Consider the following 14,597-nt stretch of genomic DNA (forward strand, 5'->3'; position numbering starts at 1 on the left):
TGACAGGTGTGGTAGGGGCTGGTGCCACTCTCTCCTGAGCACTTCCATTAGATAAGGAGAGAATTTCAGGTTAGAAATAATTTTCCCTTAGAAGTTTAGACACCGTTTCACTATCTTCTGGTTTCTACAATTGCCATTGCAAAATCTTGTGCAAGTTTGATTCTTAACCTTTGTACAAGAACTATTTTGTCTCTATCCCTGTATTGTAAAATTTCATGATAAAATGGCTTGGTTGGGCTTCCCTGGTGGCGCAGTGGTTGAGCGTCCGCCTGCTGATGTAGGGGACACGAGTTCGTGTCCCGGTCCGGGAAGATCCTACATGCCGCAGAGCGGCTAGGCCCGTGAGCCATGGCCGCTGAGCCTGCGCGTCCGGAGCCTGTGCTCCGCAATGGGAGAGGCCACAACAGTGAGAGGCCCGCGTACTGCAAAAAAACAAAAAAACAAAAAAACAAAAAAAAAATGGGCTTGGTATCTTTTTTAACTTTTCAAGAATTCTAAAAACTATATACATATGAAAGTATGTAGATCATATAAGTGACATTTAAAGGAGGAAAAGTTAACATGCCAAAACCCAGCACCTAGTTCAGGGTTGGCCAACTACAGCCCAAAGGCTAAGTCTGGTGTGCCTCCTATTTTTGTAAATAAAGCTTCTTGGAACACAGTCACACTCACTAGTTTACTGATTGTAAATTACAAGGTCAGAGTCCAGTAGTTGCAATATTGGACCCTTTACAGAAAGGTTTGCTGATCCCTAACCTAGCTCAAGACAGAAAATAATACTTCTGATGTCCCACATATGCCTCTTCCCAACTATACTCCTTTCACTCCCTTTGAGGAAACTACTACCTAAATTTTCTGTTAATCATTTCCCCCCTCCGTAGTTTGTATGCATCCCTAAATAACATACCATTTAGTTTTTCTTACTTGAATTTTATATTGATGCAATCATACTGTATATTCTTCTGTAGCTTGTTTCTTTTACTCAGAGTTCTGTATCAGAGACCCCACCATGCTGACAGTGTAGTTCACCTTCACTTACACAGTGTTCTACTCTATGACTATGTGACAATGTATGAGTTCTCTGTTGATGGTCATGTGGGCTCTTTCCAGGTTTAAAAAACAAAACCCAAAACAATGCTGCTATGAACATGCTCGCACATGTATCCCACTATACATGACCAAAAAGAGCGTGTAGGTATGTGTATGTACACACACACACACACACACACACACACACACACACACACACAATTCCACCCAGGAGTGGAACTGCTGAGTGTTGGGCATATGCAAATAGTTCTATGCCACATACTCTTCAAAGAGTAGTACATGAAATTCTCCAATACATCTGCAATATAACACTTGGCTTTATCAGACATCTAATTTTTGCAAACCTAGTGTTTTAATTACTGTAGTTTTAATTTGCTTTTCTGTGGTTACTAATGTGGTTGAGCATCTTTCCATATATTTATTAGCCATTTAGGTTTCTTCTGTGAAATGCCTATTTGTGCTTTTTGCCAATGTTTCTATTGATAGATTTGTCTTCTGCTTTTTTTTTTTTACTGTAGTAGTTCTTTATATATTTCAGATATTAATCCTCTGTCAGTTTTATATATAGCAAATACCTCATCTCAGCCTGTGCCTTGTCTTTCCATTCTCTGAATGGTTTTTTTTTTTTTTTTTTAAGATGTTGGGGGTAGGAGTTTATTAATTAATTAATTAATTTTTGCTGTGTTGGGTCTTCATTTCTGTGCCAGGGCTTTCTCTAGTTGTGGCAAGTGGGGGCCACTCTTCATCGCGGTGCGTGGGCCTCTCACTATCGCGGTCTCTCGTTGCGGAGCACAGGCTCCAGACGTGCAGGCTCAGTAGTTGTGGCTCTGTTGCTAGTTGGGGGCCTAGTTGCTCCGTGGCATATGGGATCCTCCCAGACCAGGGCTCGAACCCGTGTCCCCTGCATTAGCAGGCAGATTCTCAACCACTGCACCACCAGGGAAGCCCCTGAATGGTATTTTTTAATGAACAAAATTCACAATTTTAATCTTTTCCTTTATATGATGCATATTTTGGATTATTTAACTGAATCCATTTCTACTCCAAGATCACAGAGATTATTCTCCTATTTTGTCTTCTAAAGTTTAAAAATTTTGCCTTTGACATTTAAGTCCTTGATCCATTTGGAATTCAGTTTTGCAAGTTGTGTAAGATATAAATTATCTCCCTTTTCTTCCCCATGTGGATTATCAATTATTGAAAAGTCCACCATTCCCCCAGATTTTACAATGCTACCTCTGTTGTATATGAAGAACCCCCACACATGGTCCGTTTTTGCAATCTCTATTCCATTCCATCAGTCTATTTGTGTATCCCTATGCCGTTACTAGCATCTTAGTTACTAGAGGTCTATAAAAAGTCTTGATGTCTGGTAAAGCAAGCTTTATCACCCATTCTTTTTCTTCAAGTATATCTTGGCTCTCCCTTTGGCTTTCCATATTAATTTTAGAATCAGGTTGCTAAGTACTATGTAAAACCCTACTGGGATTTTGAATGGAATTATATATAATCTATAATATACATCATTTATACCTTTAATATAATGAGTCTTCCTATTCATGAACATGGTCATGCTTTTTCTCTATTGAAAATTCATATTGAACATTTGAATTTTCCCTTTCAATATGTTAATGTGGTGAGCTATAGTACCAGATTTTCTAGTATTATCAGCCTTACATTTCTGGAATAAAGTCAACTCAGTTATTATGAATTATATATATATATATATTTTTTTGCGGTACGCGGGCTTCTCACTGCTGTGGCCTCTCCCGTTGTGGAGCACAGGCTCCGGACGCACAGGCTCAGCAGCCAAGGCTCACGGGCCCAGCAGCTCCGCGGCATGTGGGATCTTCCCGGACCGGGGCACGAACCCGTGTCCCCTGCATCAGCAGGCGGACTCTCAACCACTGCGCCACTAGGGAAGCCCTATGAATTATATTTTTTATGTATTTGCTACTGTTTTGTTTAAGATTTTTACAGCTATGTTACTGAGTGAGATTGGCTGATAACTTTTCTTTCTTGTAGTGTCTCTTTGTGTAGTTGAATGTCAAAATTATGTAAGTGTCACAAGAAAAGCTCAGGGGGTATTCCTTCTTTTTTCTAGACTCTTAAGGAGTTTGTCTAAGATTGAAATTACCTGTTCCTTGAGATATTTGATAAAACATACCTGTAAAACCATCCGGGCTGAGTGTTTTGGAAAAAAAAATTATATATTGATTCAATTTCTATAAGTTAAATGACCTATTCAATTTTTATATTTCTTCTTAATTCAATTTTGGTAAATTATATTTTTCTGTTCATTTCACCTTAGTTTTTGAATGTTGGCATAACATTGATAACAGCATTTTCTTAATATCTAAGATTTCTGCTACATCTGCTCTTTGTGCTTGTTGATTTACTCCTTTATTTCATTTTTGTTTTGGGAAGGACCAGAAATAACTGTGTGTGTTTAATCCCCTACATTTATCTAAACAAAATCACGCAGAAGATACATTCTTCCTTATCTATTACATGGAGAAATAACAGAACCTACTACAAACTGTCGTAGTGACAATTAAATGAGTTAATAGATGAAGAGGGCTTAGCACATTGCCTGGCACATATTAAAGGCTCAAAAACACCATGGGAATTCAATTCCACTGTTATGATGTCCTACTTTTGTTCTACTTAAGTTTAATTCTTCAAAGCAACAGTAACTGGTTAGGGACTAGACTCTTTCAAATGTACTCTTAATCTATCCAGCCTCATAAAGAGGCAATGATAAATCTGGTTGGCAATATTCTCATTCTGAACCTCAATCTGGGTGTTCAGGCCCTGAGATTACCAACTACACTTCCGAGTTTAAAACCAAATGCAAAACAAAGCAAGAGGTCTATTATGTGCTGTTTTTCCCTTGAGGGCAAGGGCCATGCTTTTATCACCTAGTATGCATCGTAAGCCTAGCACCTAGCAGGCAATTAAAAAATTGTGCATTCTTGACAAGGAAACAATACCAAAAAAATAATAAAATTACAATGAAAACCATAAAGAAAACTCTAATGGTCTCACTAAGTTTGCATTATTAGGTGCCTTGAATTCACAGGTAAACACATTGGTAAATCATAGGCCTATGATTCTATCCATAGGAACTTCAATAGGGAAATTTCCACCATAAGAAGGTCTTTCTACCCTCTCAAACAGTCAACTTTTCCTAGTCAATATCTTTATGTAAGTTTTACCTCAAAAAGAAAAAAAAATACTGTAAACAGATATTGAACTTTAGTTAATAACAAGTTAATAACAAACATACGCAATTATTGGGGGGAAGCATAGTGATGTCTGTGATTTACTTTGAAATGCATCAAAAAATAAAATGGCTTGATGGATGGTATGAGGGATGGATAGATGGATAAAGATGTGCCAAAGCAAGCACAGAAATATGTTAATGGCAGAATCTAGATGGAATTACGTGGATGTTCACTGCAAACTGATTTCAATTTTCTGTGTTTGAGAATTTTCATAATAGATACTGGGAAAAATATAAACTCCTATACTTAGCAAGTTAAAAAAACTAACATAAAAAGAATAAGAAAAGTATTTATATTATATAGTAAAAGTTTGTACAATATAAAAAGAGCTCATTCCAATTTATTTTTTTTAAATCAAGAGCCCTATAAGATAAATGAGAAAAGACATTAACAAAATGCAAATGGGGGGGGGGTGGAAACGCATGGAAAATGCTGTTACCTTTAACCAAAGAAATTAAAAATAAAGCAAACCTGCAATACCATTTTATGCCTATTTTGTTAGGTAAATTAAAGCACATGTCCACGAGCACACACACACAATTCTGGCAAGGTTGCAGTGCAAATGGTACACTCATGTACAGCTGGCAGAATCCACTATAAAAAAGCACAGCCTGTTTGGGAAGCAATTTGGCATCCATAAGTCATAGCACTTATTCAGTCCTTTGACCCAGTGGTCCCAATGCTTAGAATACAAACTGTATCAGTCAAATGCGGCTGAAAGATGTTCACTGCAGTGTTAGCTACTAAAGGATTAAACTACGAACTACCTAAATGGCCATGAAGAGAAAAAAGATTTAGCAAGCAATGACACATCAGTATAATGGAATATGATACAGACATATGACAAATGACAATAATGGAAGAATGTGGAAATATGTGAAGTGTTCATAACACACGATCAAATGGGAAACTATTTATAATTGATTGTGAAACTACAAGAATAAATGAAATGTGCATTGACACTGTGAAGGAACATGAATAATTAATGAAATGACATGTTACTACCTGAGAGGATTGTGGCTGATTTCTTCTTCTAAACTCTCCTTTAATCTTTACGATACATCTTTCAATTGAAGTAAAATTCAAAAGCCCGCCTCGACTGTCTACTCACAGTGCTGAGCTTGCTGCAGATGATGAGGATCCGGCGCTCGCAGAGCATGCTCGCGTACAGATGCAGCATGTTGTTTACATCCACAGCCACGAAGTACTCTGTCAGATTTCTCTAGGAGAAAGAAGAAGGGAGGTTTGGGGATTACTTTGTTTGTTCTTATTAAAAACGGTATCTAACAGAAGCACCCGAAACAGAAAATGATCAGAAAGTATACTCCCCTCTTCCCCAGTCCTATGTTTTCTCCCTGGGAGGCCAAATCTCACTCACATGTAAAGCATGAAACGTAAAGCTGGAAGAGACCTTAGAGATGAAGGAGTCTGAGCAATCACACCTCTGGGTGGTGATTACAGTTTGCAACGTGAAGTCACATGCAGCACTGTGCTTGCTCTTCAGGTCAGCTCCGAAAGGTGAGCTGGACAAGAAGTCTGCGATCTTAAAAATGAGGACACCAAGGCAAGAGAGAGATGCCAAGATCAAAAAACCTAATGAGCAGTGAAGATGAGACCGCAGCTCATATCCTCTGACCCTAGGTCCTAGAACTTTCCCAATGCACTGTGCCATACGTCTAAGCAAAAGAAAGTACCCAGGGACCAAAATGCTTCTGGCACAGAGCCCGTTTCTGTCCAACAGGTCCCACCTGCAAAGGCCAGGCATGCTCCTCTCCTGTCATCACTGCTGGGGTCCCCTCCTCCACAGTTTACATTCTCTAAAATACCTCGGCTGGAAGTAAAGCAATTTCCAAGATCTACAATTTCCAGGTATTTCACTCAAAAGGGGGAAAAAGCCATTGAAGACAAGCAGTAGCAAGTCGTGACAAAGCAGTGTTTTAAACTAGCTTTTGTGTGTAATCCTTTTATTAGTACTGTAGACCGGTACTCTTCAGATTTCAGAAAAAATGTAATGTGTTTCATTTCTGCAACCTTTTCTATACCCACCTGACTTTAATAATACACATGAATATGCTAATTTCTTCAATGCTACAGGTTTTCAATGCCATACAATATAATCCTCTGAAAATGAAGGGGGTTGGAGAGGGAAGGATGGCTATCGCCAGGGGTTGCAGTTTATAATGATGAAAGATCCATAACCCATAAATTCAAGTAAACCAGGTGGATTTTATATGCAAAGTAGCATAAAGTGCTTTTTGACAATATTATGGGTTGGGAATAAGAATGAGCACTTATGATTTATTATTGCTTGATTTGAGTACCAGGTTAACTATCGACCTTTATAAATAAAGCATGAGTGAATTAATAGGTCTGCATACTGACTACCTACCAAGTCCCAGGCACTGGACCAGGTACTCTTAAACGTGTAATTTTAAGCAATCTTCACAAAAATCCGATGAGGTATTATTCTTTCCAACATATAGGTAAACTAAGTTTGGGAGAGATTCAGTAACTGGTACAGTCAGATTTTGGACACAGATGCAACACCATAGCCCTATACGTTCCCTTATATTACATTCTCCCTCTTAAATACTTTTAAATATCTACAATATATGAGGCTTTACATATATTATTTCACTCATCTTGAAGCCACTCCTTGAACAAACATTATCATCTCTATATACGATAAGAAAACAGAGGCACAGAGAAGTAACTTGACCAAGGTCATATAGCAAGCAGATAAGGCGTTGCTCAGTCTTGGGTGGGTTTGTCTTTAAACCTGTGTTGTTGTTGTTGTTGTTTTTCTTTTTTTTAACCACCACTAAAAATAGTAGATAAAACTTGTATTTGGAAAGAACATGCAGGATCAAAGTATGGCAAAAGAAAAAGTGTTTCTGTTAAAAATTGTTATTCCATTTATTGAGTAATCCTTGTGGGCCAGAAAATAGGTACTTTACCTGCGTTCTCTCTAATCTTCTCAACAACCCTGAGGAAGGCATTATCATCTCCATTTTATAGATGGGAAAACTGAGGCTCAGGAAGGTTAAACAGTCTTCCAAAGGTCACCCAGCTGGACAGGGCCAAGTTTCAAAACCAGGTTTCCTGAACCCCAAACTCTTGCTCTAACCGCCACACAAACTTGAAAAACAAAACTGAGCAAACAAGAAAGGCAGTATAAATTAGTCAACAAGTGTACCTCTGGCCCAGTGGACTGAGGAGTGCTGAGCTAATGAAGTCAGGGTGGGGTTTGTTCTGAAGACAGTGACATGGCAGAGTTATTCTCGCAAACAAAAATACAAGGCCCTCAGCTGAGCATTTCAGTAAAATGCTTAACTGCTGATGAATTACATGAATTTTTCTTTTAGGAGAGGATGGAAGTAAAAAGAAAATAGAAATGAGGAGCTTAAAGAAGGCCAGAAAGCCCATTAGCACTTTTGACAGATCCAAAGATAACTCTGAAGCCACCAAAACGTGGCCTCAAGAGTCTGCCAAGAAGCTTCACGCTGGGTAGAAATATGTTACACAGCTTGCCGTCCAAATAGGGAGACACAGCGTCAGAGACAAATCCTGCGCCTTATTTTGGTGGGAGAAAAAAAAAAATCACAAGGATACTTTTGTGGATGGGAAAGGGAACATTTCTGAAATAAAAACACCACTTGGTTGAGGCATAACCCCCAGGCCAACCAGGTTCTGAAGGATTCAGGTGCTTGGTCCAAAAACTCTACACAGGTATGTTAAAAATATGTAACATTTAACCAAATTCTCTCTAAACTGTCATGTACTTTTTTTGGTATTTCTCATCCCATCTGTGCTGATTACCAAGATATTTGTGTCTAAACAGAAGCTGTCTTTCTTATCTGCTTCCTCCCTGCCTCTTTCCTTCTGGGACGCCACCCGCCTAGGCAGTGGGAGTGGGTGGGAATGGACTGGAAACCTCGATCAGCCACAGGAGCACCTGTGGGGCAGAACGGACCCTGGGAACACCTGGAGGGAGCCCCTGCAGCTCCCATCAAGCCTTATCTCAGAAGAAAAGCCCTCAGAGAGAGGGGCCTCCTTCCCCCTGCCTTTAAGAATCTGGTAGCTTAAGCTACAACCACCCTCAATTTCTCAGACCTGCCATGCTTTTCACACCCCCAGGCCTTTACTTCCTCTGTTTCCTCTGCCTAGAAGGCTCTTCTCTTCCTTGAGGACACCCATTTACTTTTCATGACTCAGCTCAAATGTCACCTTCTCCTGAAAGGCTTCCTCAACTCCTCATTTGTCAAGCTGCCCTTTGTGATTCCATGACAATTTGTCTCTATCTTATAATCATTCAGTTACAAGTATGTTTTTGCCACCAGACTGAGATCCCTTTGGGTAAAATGATGTATCCCATCATCTTAGCAGTTTGATGAAAGAGAGAATCAATGAGTGGAGAAAGCAACTGACTGAAGACTACTGCTCGTTAGCGCAGGCGTGAGCAGGGTGGTATAAGAGAAACACGAGGGCCTCGAAGGGGGACAACGTGGTATGTTAGGAAGAATGGACTACTTGACTTCAGAAAACCTGGGTCTGAGTTGGATGAAGTGATCAATTACTTAGTAATGATGAAGGGCCCACAGGAAAAGAACTGACATTGGAGACTCACAAAGTCAGGTAAGGTAGCTGGAGGAGGGAGAGCTTTTAAAGGTATCAGTGGCTACATTCATTTTTGTTTGTTTATTTATTTATTTATTTGGTTGTGTTGGGTCTTAGTTGCAGCAAGCGGGCTCCTTAGTTGCAGCATTCAAACTCTCAGTTGTGGCACACATATGGGATCTAGTTCCTGGACCAGGGATCGAACCCGGGCCCCCTGCATTAGGAGTGCAGAGTCTTAACCACTGTGCCACCAGGGAAGTCCCTACATGCATTTAAAATGTAAAGAAATAGGTGGTTTGTTCTTCAGGTAACTGGGGCAGGGGGGCAGGGAGAACTGTACACAGAGGCAGATGTACATTTCACAGAGAGGTCAGGGGACGAGGAATAAGAAGAGAAGGCTTCCATGGCAAGTTGTCCTAAGTTAAGACTGTAGCCAGAACACATTGTGAGCTTATTATTTGTTAAAAAACACAGGTATGCCACTTTCTCCCAGCACTTGGCTTCAGTGGAACTAAGTCTTCAATCTTCCACTTCTGTCTCCTATAATCAGCCAGTCAACAAACACCTGTTTGACTCCTACTAAGTGCTTAGTACCGCCCTGGGAGCTAGGCCTGCAGAGATTAACTAAACATGATCCCCATTTTCTAGGAGCAGCGTTAGACCCAGAAACCTCATATGCCAAGAACTGTGATCCAGGCTAGACATGCGCCAGGGCTGGCTGAGAAGGGAAGATTCAACTCTGCCAGATGGATATGGGGGGAAGGCTGGGGAAGACTTGACAGAGGAGAAGATACTTCTCTGGGCCTCCCAACAGGGGCTTCACTTAGGGGACAGGGGGAGAAGCGTGTTCCAGCCAGAGGCAAGGCGGAGAGAGCAGCTCTATGCAGGTCAGTGGAGTGAAGGGCAGGGTGCAGGGGCAGGGGAGCTGAGTTCAGATCCTGTGGGAGCCTAGACTTGATAATAATAGGGAGGTAACAAGGAGCTGCTGAAGAATCAGGATGGTCCTATCGTGTTGCGGAAAGATCTTCCTAGAGGTCCTGTAGAGGATGCACAAGAGAGGGCAAGCAGGAGGCAGGGCAAGCAGCTAATAGGCTACTGCCACATTCAGGGAAAGAATGAGTACAAGCTATTCAGACAAAAGCTTTGAATATGAATGTCACAGATCTCTGTAAAGTGGAATCACAGGACTTGACAATGGATCAGACTCTGAAAGGGGGCAGGAAGCATCTGGGACAAGGCCCAGACTTCCAGGTTCCTGTGCTCCACATCTGTCCACCTGCCCAACAAGTTTTTTTTAAAGGGAGAGTCCAGTCTTTTAATGAAGGATCAATCCTCCTTCTAAAGAACCATCAATCCTGTCAGACATGGTATTGCTGTCCACCTAGTCTTAGGCCCAGTGTCCTGGGTTATAATGCCATCATGGCGAAGCCTAAATAACCATAACCACCCTCTATTCCCTGACAATTACTCCTCCATGTGAGTCACTTGCTAAAAAGGAAAACCTTGCTTAGACGGACTACTTCCCAGTGTCCATGCTCAAAAGGGCTCAGTTTTCTCAGTGCTAGTAAGTTTTTAGGCTTAAGGAAGAACATTCCTTTTCTATTCATGGAGTTTAAGCATATTTTCAGTTACATATAGTTATGTGCCTCTGAGCATCCTCCTATATGCCTAGTAATTATTATTTGGGCCCACTCTGTAGGGCTGGGTAGCAGGGACACAAAGCTGACCACTTTCCAGGCCGAACAGGGCTCAAGTCCGAGAAAGGTCTCTGGTTAACAGAGAAAGAGCAGCCCGGAAGTTGAGCTTCAGAAGAGGCACGTACAAGGCTCTCCAGGCTTTTCATTTCTACAAAAGCAACAGCGCGGAAGAACACTTCCAGCTCTAACTCTCTGTGGCTCTAAATCCAGACAAAGAAGAAAGGAAGACACTTGGCAAAACCCCATTTCCCCCAGGAGAAGCCCCATAATGGCTGCTCCCTTTTAGCTGTCCCTGCTGGCTCCTGTGCCGATCCAGGTGGCTGGGGACTTCAGGCTCACTGCGATCCACGCCCCGGGTGAGGAAGCAGGTGGGGGTGGGGGTGGTGATGGGAGGTGGAATGGGCCTCGGAAGGGAGGGGATACAGTGGGGCTCAGAGAAAAAGGGTCTTAGGTTCAGTACCTTAGGGAAATGAGATAATCCCCAAACTAAAGAACTGACTCTAAGCTGGGTACTCCTTGGAGCCTTCGAAACAGATGCTAGTCCGCCCCACGGTCTGTCATTTTATTAGTCTTTGTCACTCTCAGCTTTATACACAGTATAGATGATAAAGACTTACTGTATTGTGTCTGGAGGAGGTTTCTAAGGCAAGAGGCTGGTTTTGTCCATGGGCCTTATTTCCTGAAATAACTCTTGCTCAGATTATTTTACCATAAAGTAAACCTTTAAAATCCTCAATTAATTTTTTAAAATAAGAATTTAGGTCATTTTAGTTGTGTAGGATTCTTAAAAAGAAATTATAAATTTGGATTCTAAAATAATCTGTTTGAGAAAGAATCCCACAAACTCACATAAGCAATCAAATCAGAGAAGTATCTTATAGGAAAGAAAGCAGAGTTTACCCGGAGGTCAACTTCTATCCCTCTGTATGAATGGAAAAACCATTAGAATAAACAATTACCTGACAACTCTTAACAGCAACAATGGAATTCTCTATAATCTCAGTACTTGAAAATAGGTCTTCTACTGCCACTTCAACTTTGTTTATTTTTGAAAGTCATGATGAGTTCATAAATCTTTTCTATATCATGGTGCATCTTTTGACAAAGTGGAGTCTGGGCAATGTTATATGTAACTGTCCATTCTAAATGCTTTCTTCGCATCATTAACCACTTGGTATGACACAGGCCAGATAATTAAGACAGGTTTGTTTAATATTCTAAAAGAAGGTCTATATGATTATCCATTAATCAAAAGTAAACTTCAAACCCTGGACACTAAAGAAAATTCCTTATAGAGCCAGTTTACAATGTAATTATGAATACATATCTGTTCATGATCTGTGACTTTTTTTCTAAATGCAGGTCAACTGTTTATAAAGATTTATGCTCATTTAATTATTGCCTGTATAAAATTCACTCCTACATGTGTTAACTTGATAGACAGAAAAAACCCTGAAGAGCAATTACATAGTGATAGTTTTTCAGTGAAAAAGAAGAAAATATTTTTACACAGAAATTGTAGAAATAATAAGAATTAAGTTCAACAGGGATCTGAAAGTGGAAAGACTTAATTTTCTCCATTTGCTTTTCATTAACATCTTGCAGACCCACTGGCTCAAAAGCCAAGTGAAAGGAACTGTTATTTTTCCTTCTCCTGAGAGTGAGTGCATTGCTAATTCATTCATTCATTCATTCAATCGTTCAGTCATTCCGTAAATACATACTGAACATCTACTCTGTTCTAGGTACAGTGCTAATTACGGAGATGCAGTGATGAAAAAATCTGATCCCTATCCTTATGGAAGGAGAACTGATAAAAATAGTCACACAATTAATTCTATAATTTACACTTAGGATGAGTGATTTCTTAGGAAGGTACTGGGAGCCAAGGAGCAGAGGGCCAGGACCCAGCAGCGTCTTGGTGATGGAATCAGACTGACCTGAGCGTGAATGCTGGTTTAGCATTTACTGGCTGGGTGGCTAGGGGTAAGTTACTTCATGTCTCTGGGCTCTATCTCCTCTTCAGATCAGGGATAACAACCATACTGTAAGGCTGCTGTGAAGATTTCATGATATAGCAAATAGTACCTGATCTGATCCACGGTGGGTGTTGAATCAATACTACCTCCTTTCTCTCTCCCACATTAACCCTTCTCTGAAGCTGTCCAGAAGAACGTAATTATCTGCTGACAGAATCAAGTTCCATATCCCAAAGTCCTTTTACCCTTTTCTTTGCTTATTCTCTTAGTTCAGAAGTCCTTAAGAGGAGATAATCAATAAATGTGTACACAACATCTCCCACATGACAGGCACTAGAGTCCTGGACTCTATTTCTTGTACCATTTCCAGTCAATGGTGGCTGCTAAGAGACTTCTGTGGCCAAACATACACTCCATGAAAAGTGTTGCTCTTCACAACCAAAAATGTCAGCAAAAACCAAGAAAAGATAAGCTCCAAGAAGTAATGCTCCCTAGCCCTTGGCCACAACTCAAGAGAGGTTAAGACTAGAATTTTAGGAAAGCTGAAGGACAAAGCGAAAGAAAGGACCATCAAAAGCAGTATCTCTGTGGCACCAGGCATTGAACTTGGAACTTTACATGTAATAGTTCACTTGTTCCTCCCACTTTCCTTTATTAGATAAGGAGGCTTGAGAATATAAGTAAGTATCCCAAGGTCCCAGAGTGGTGGAGCCCAGTGTCTGGCTGTCTCCAAAACTCATGTTCTCTCCACTACAGCAGACTATATCATATTAACAACCCCTTCGTTATTGCTTGTTTCAATTTGCAATGCAGCAATTTAGTCATTTTAAATTAATCCTTGAAAAACTGCCAAGAGATTAAAATGCAAATTTCAACATGGCTAGAGCTCAATAGCGATTCTATGTCAAAAATCACACAAATTGGTCCTACAAAAGTTCAGATTCTCCTTAGAGGAAAAGCTTTCCTGCTTCCTTTCATACTTGAAATATGAAAAATCATTTCTTTTCCTTTTTCCATTCCTCATGAATATCAAAAGTCAACTGTAGGGACGCAGGGGGTTATAATGGAAACAAAATGTTTCGGTTCCTTACAAACCTGGGTCACTACACCCCATTTGGAAGCAGACCTTGTGCTATAACCTCAGGCCTGTGAGCCCTGGGTCCCAACATGTAAAATGAGGCTCACGTCTACCTCTCACAGAATAGCTGTAAGGATTTAAATGGAACCATGTATGTTAGGAGTCTGGCAGATTGTTTTTATTATTCTCACTTAGAAACAAACAAGGCCAGCCTTTTACTGGTCTGCAAAGGAAGATTTAGGGGACAATGGGTCATACACAGGGAATTGGTTCATTAGTGGCAAAACCAGCAGAGGGAATGCAGATTTTTTTTAAATGGCAGGGGCAGGGGAGGTGGCTTACAGTGCAAACAGGAATTGGAGGTGGGGTTATGAAGAAGATACATTTTTTTTTTCCTACACTATTTCTAATCTCAGTAATTGTGGTATTGAAAATTGAGAAACTGTCAGGACTTTCAGGTACCTTAAAGTTCTTGAGTAATTCTCAGTCCTTAAAATTAAAAAATAGAAAGATGAACTTAACCTAGGCAATAATTGTTATTATAACATTATTATAATAGCAAAACATTAGAGACAATCTAAATGTCTGTTAGTAGGTGAAACACAGTTAAAATATGTGGGGATTTCCAGTAAAATATGGTGGATTAAACATATGTATTTGTTTAATACATATTTTCTCTCTCTTGATACCATGCAATCCTCACCATCCCCTGCCAGGAAAAGTCACAATGAAATAATTTTAAAAGATGTAAACCTCAAAGAACAGGAGAAAAGATAGTAATGGCAGAGAGATGTCAAATTTTTTGGAAGCCAGATGTTATTAAAGAAATGGTTCTCAACCTGGGTCATTCGCCCCAGTGGACTTCTGGCAATGTCTGAAGAGATTTTTG

General features: G+C 40.3%; 1 protein-coding gene across 1 annotated transcript in view; it reads right to left on the minus strand.

Moving 5' to 3' along the window:
• Positions 1–14,597, minus strand: part of DENND1A (DENN domain containing 1A) — a 489,835-nt gene that overhangs the window by 239,949 nt on the left and 235,289 nt on the right. The window contains 1 exon segment of the mRNA XM_024762246.1: positions 5,449–5,559. Coding sequence (XP_024618014.1) covers positions 5,449–5,559 — 111 coding nt within the window.

Source organism: Neophocaena asiaeorientalis, unplaced genomic scaffold, assembly GCF_003031525.2.
Source record: "Neophocaena asiaeorientalis asiaeorientalis breed wild unplaced genomic scaffold, Neophocaena_asiaeorientalis_V1.1 scaffold78, whole genome shotgun sequence".
NCBI classification, from domain to species: Eukaryota; Metazoa; Chordata; class Mammalia; order Artiodactyla; family Phocoenidae; genus Neophocaena; species Neophocaena asiaeorientalis.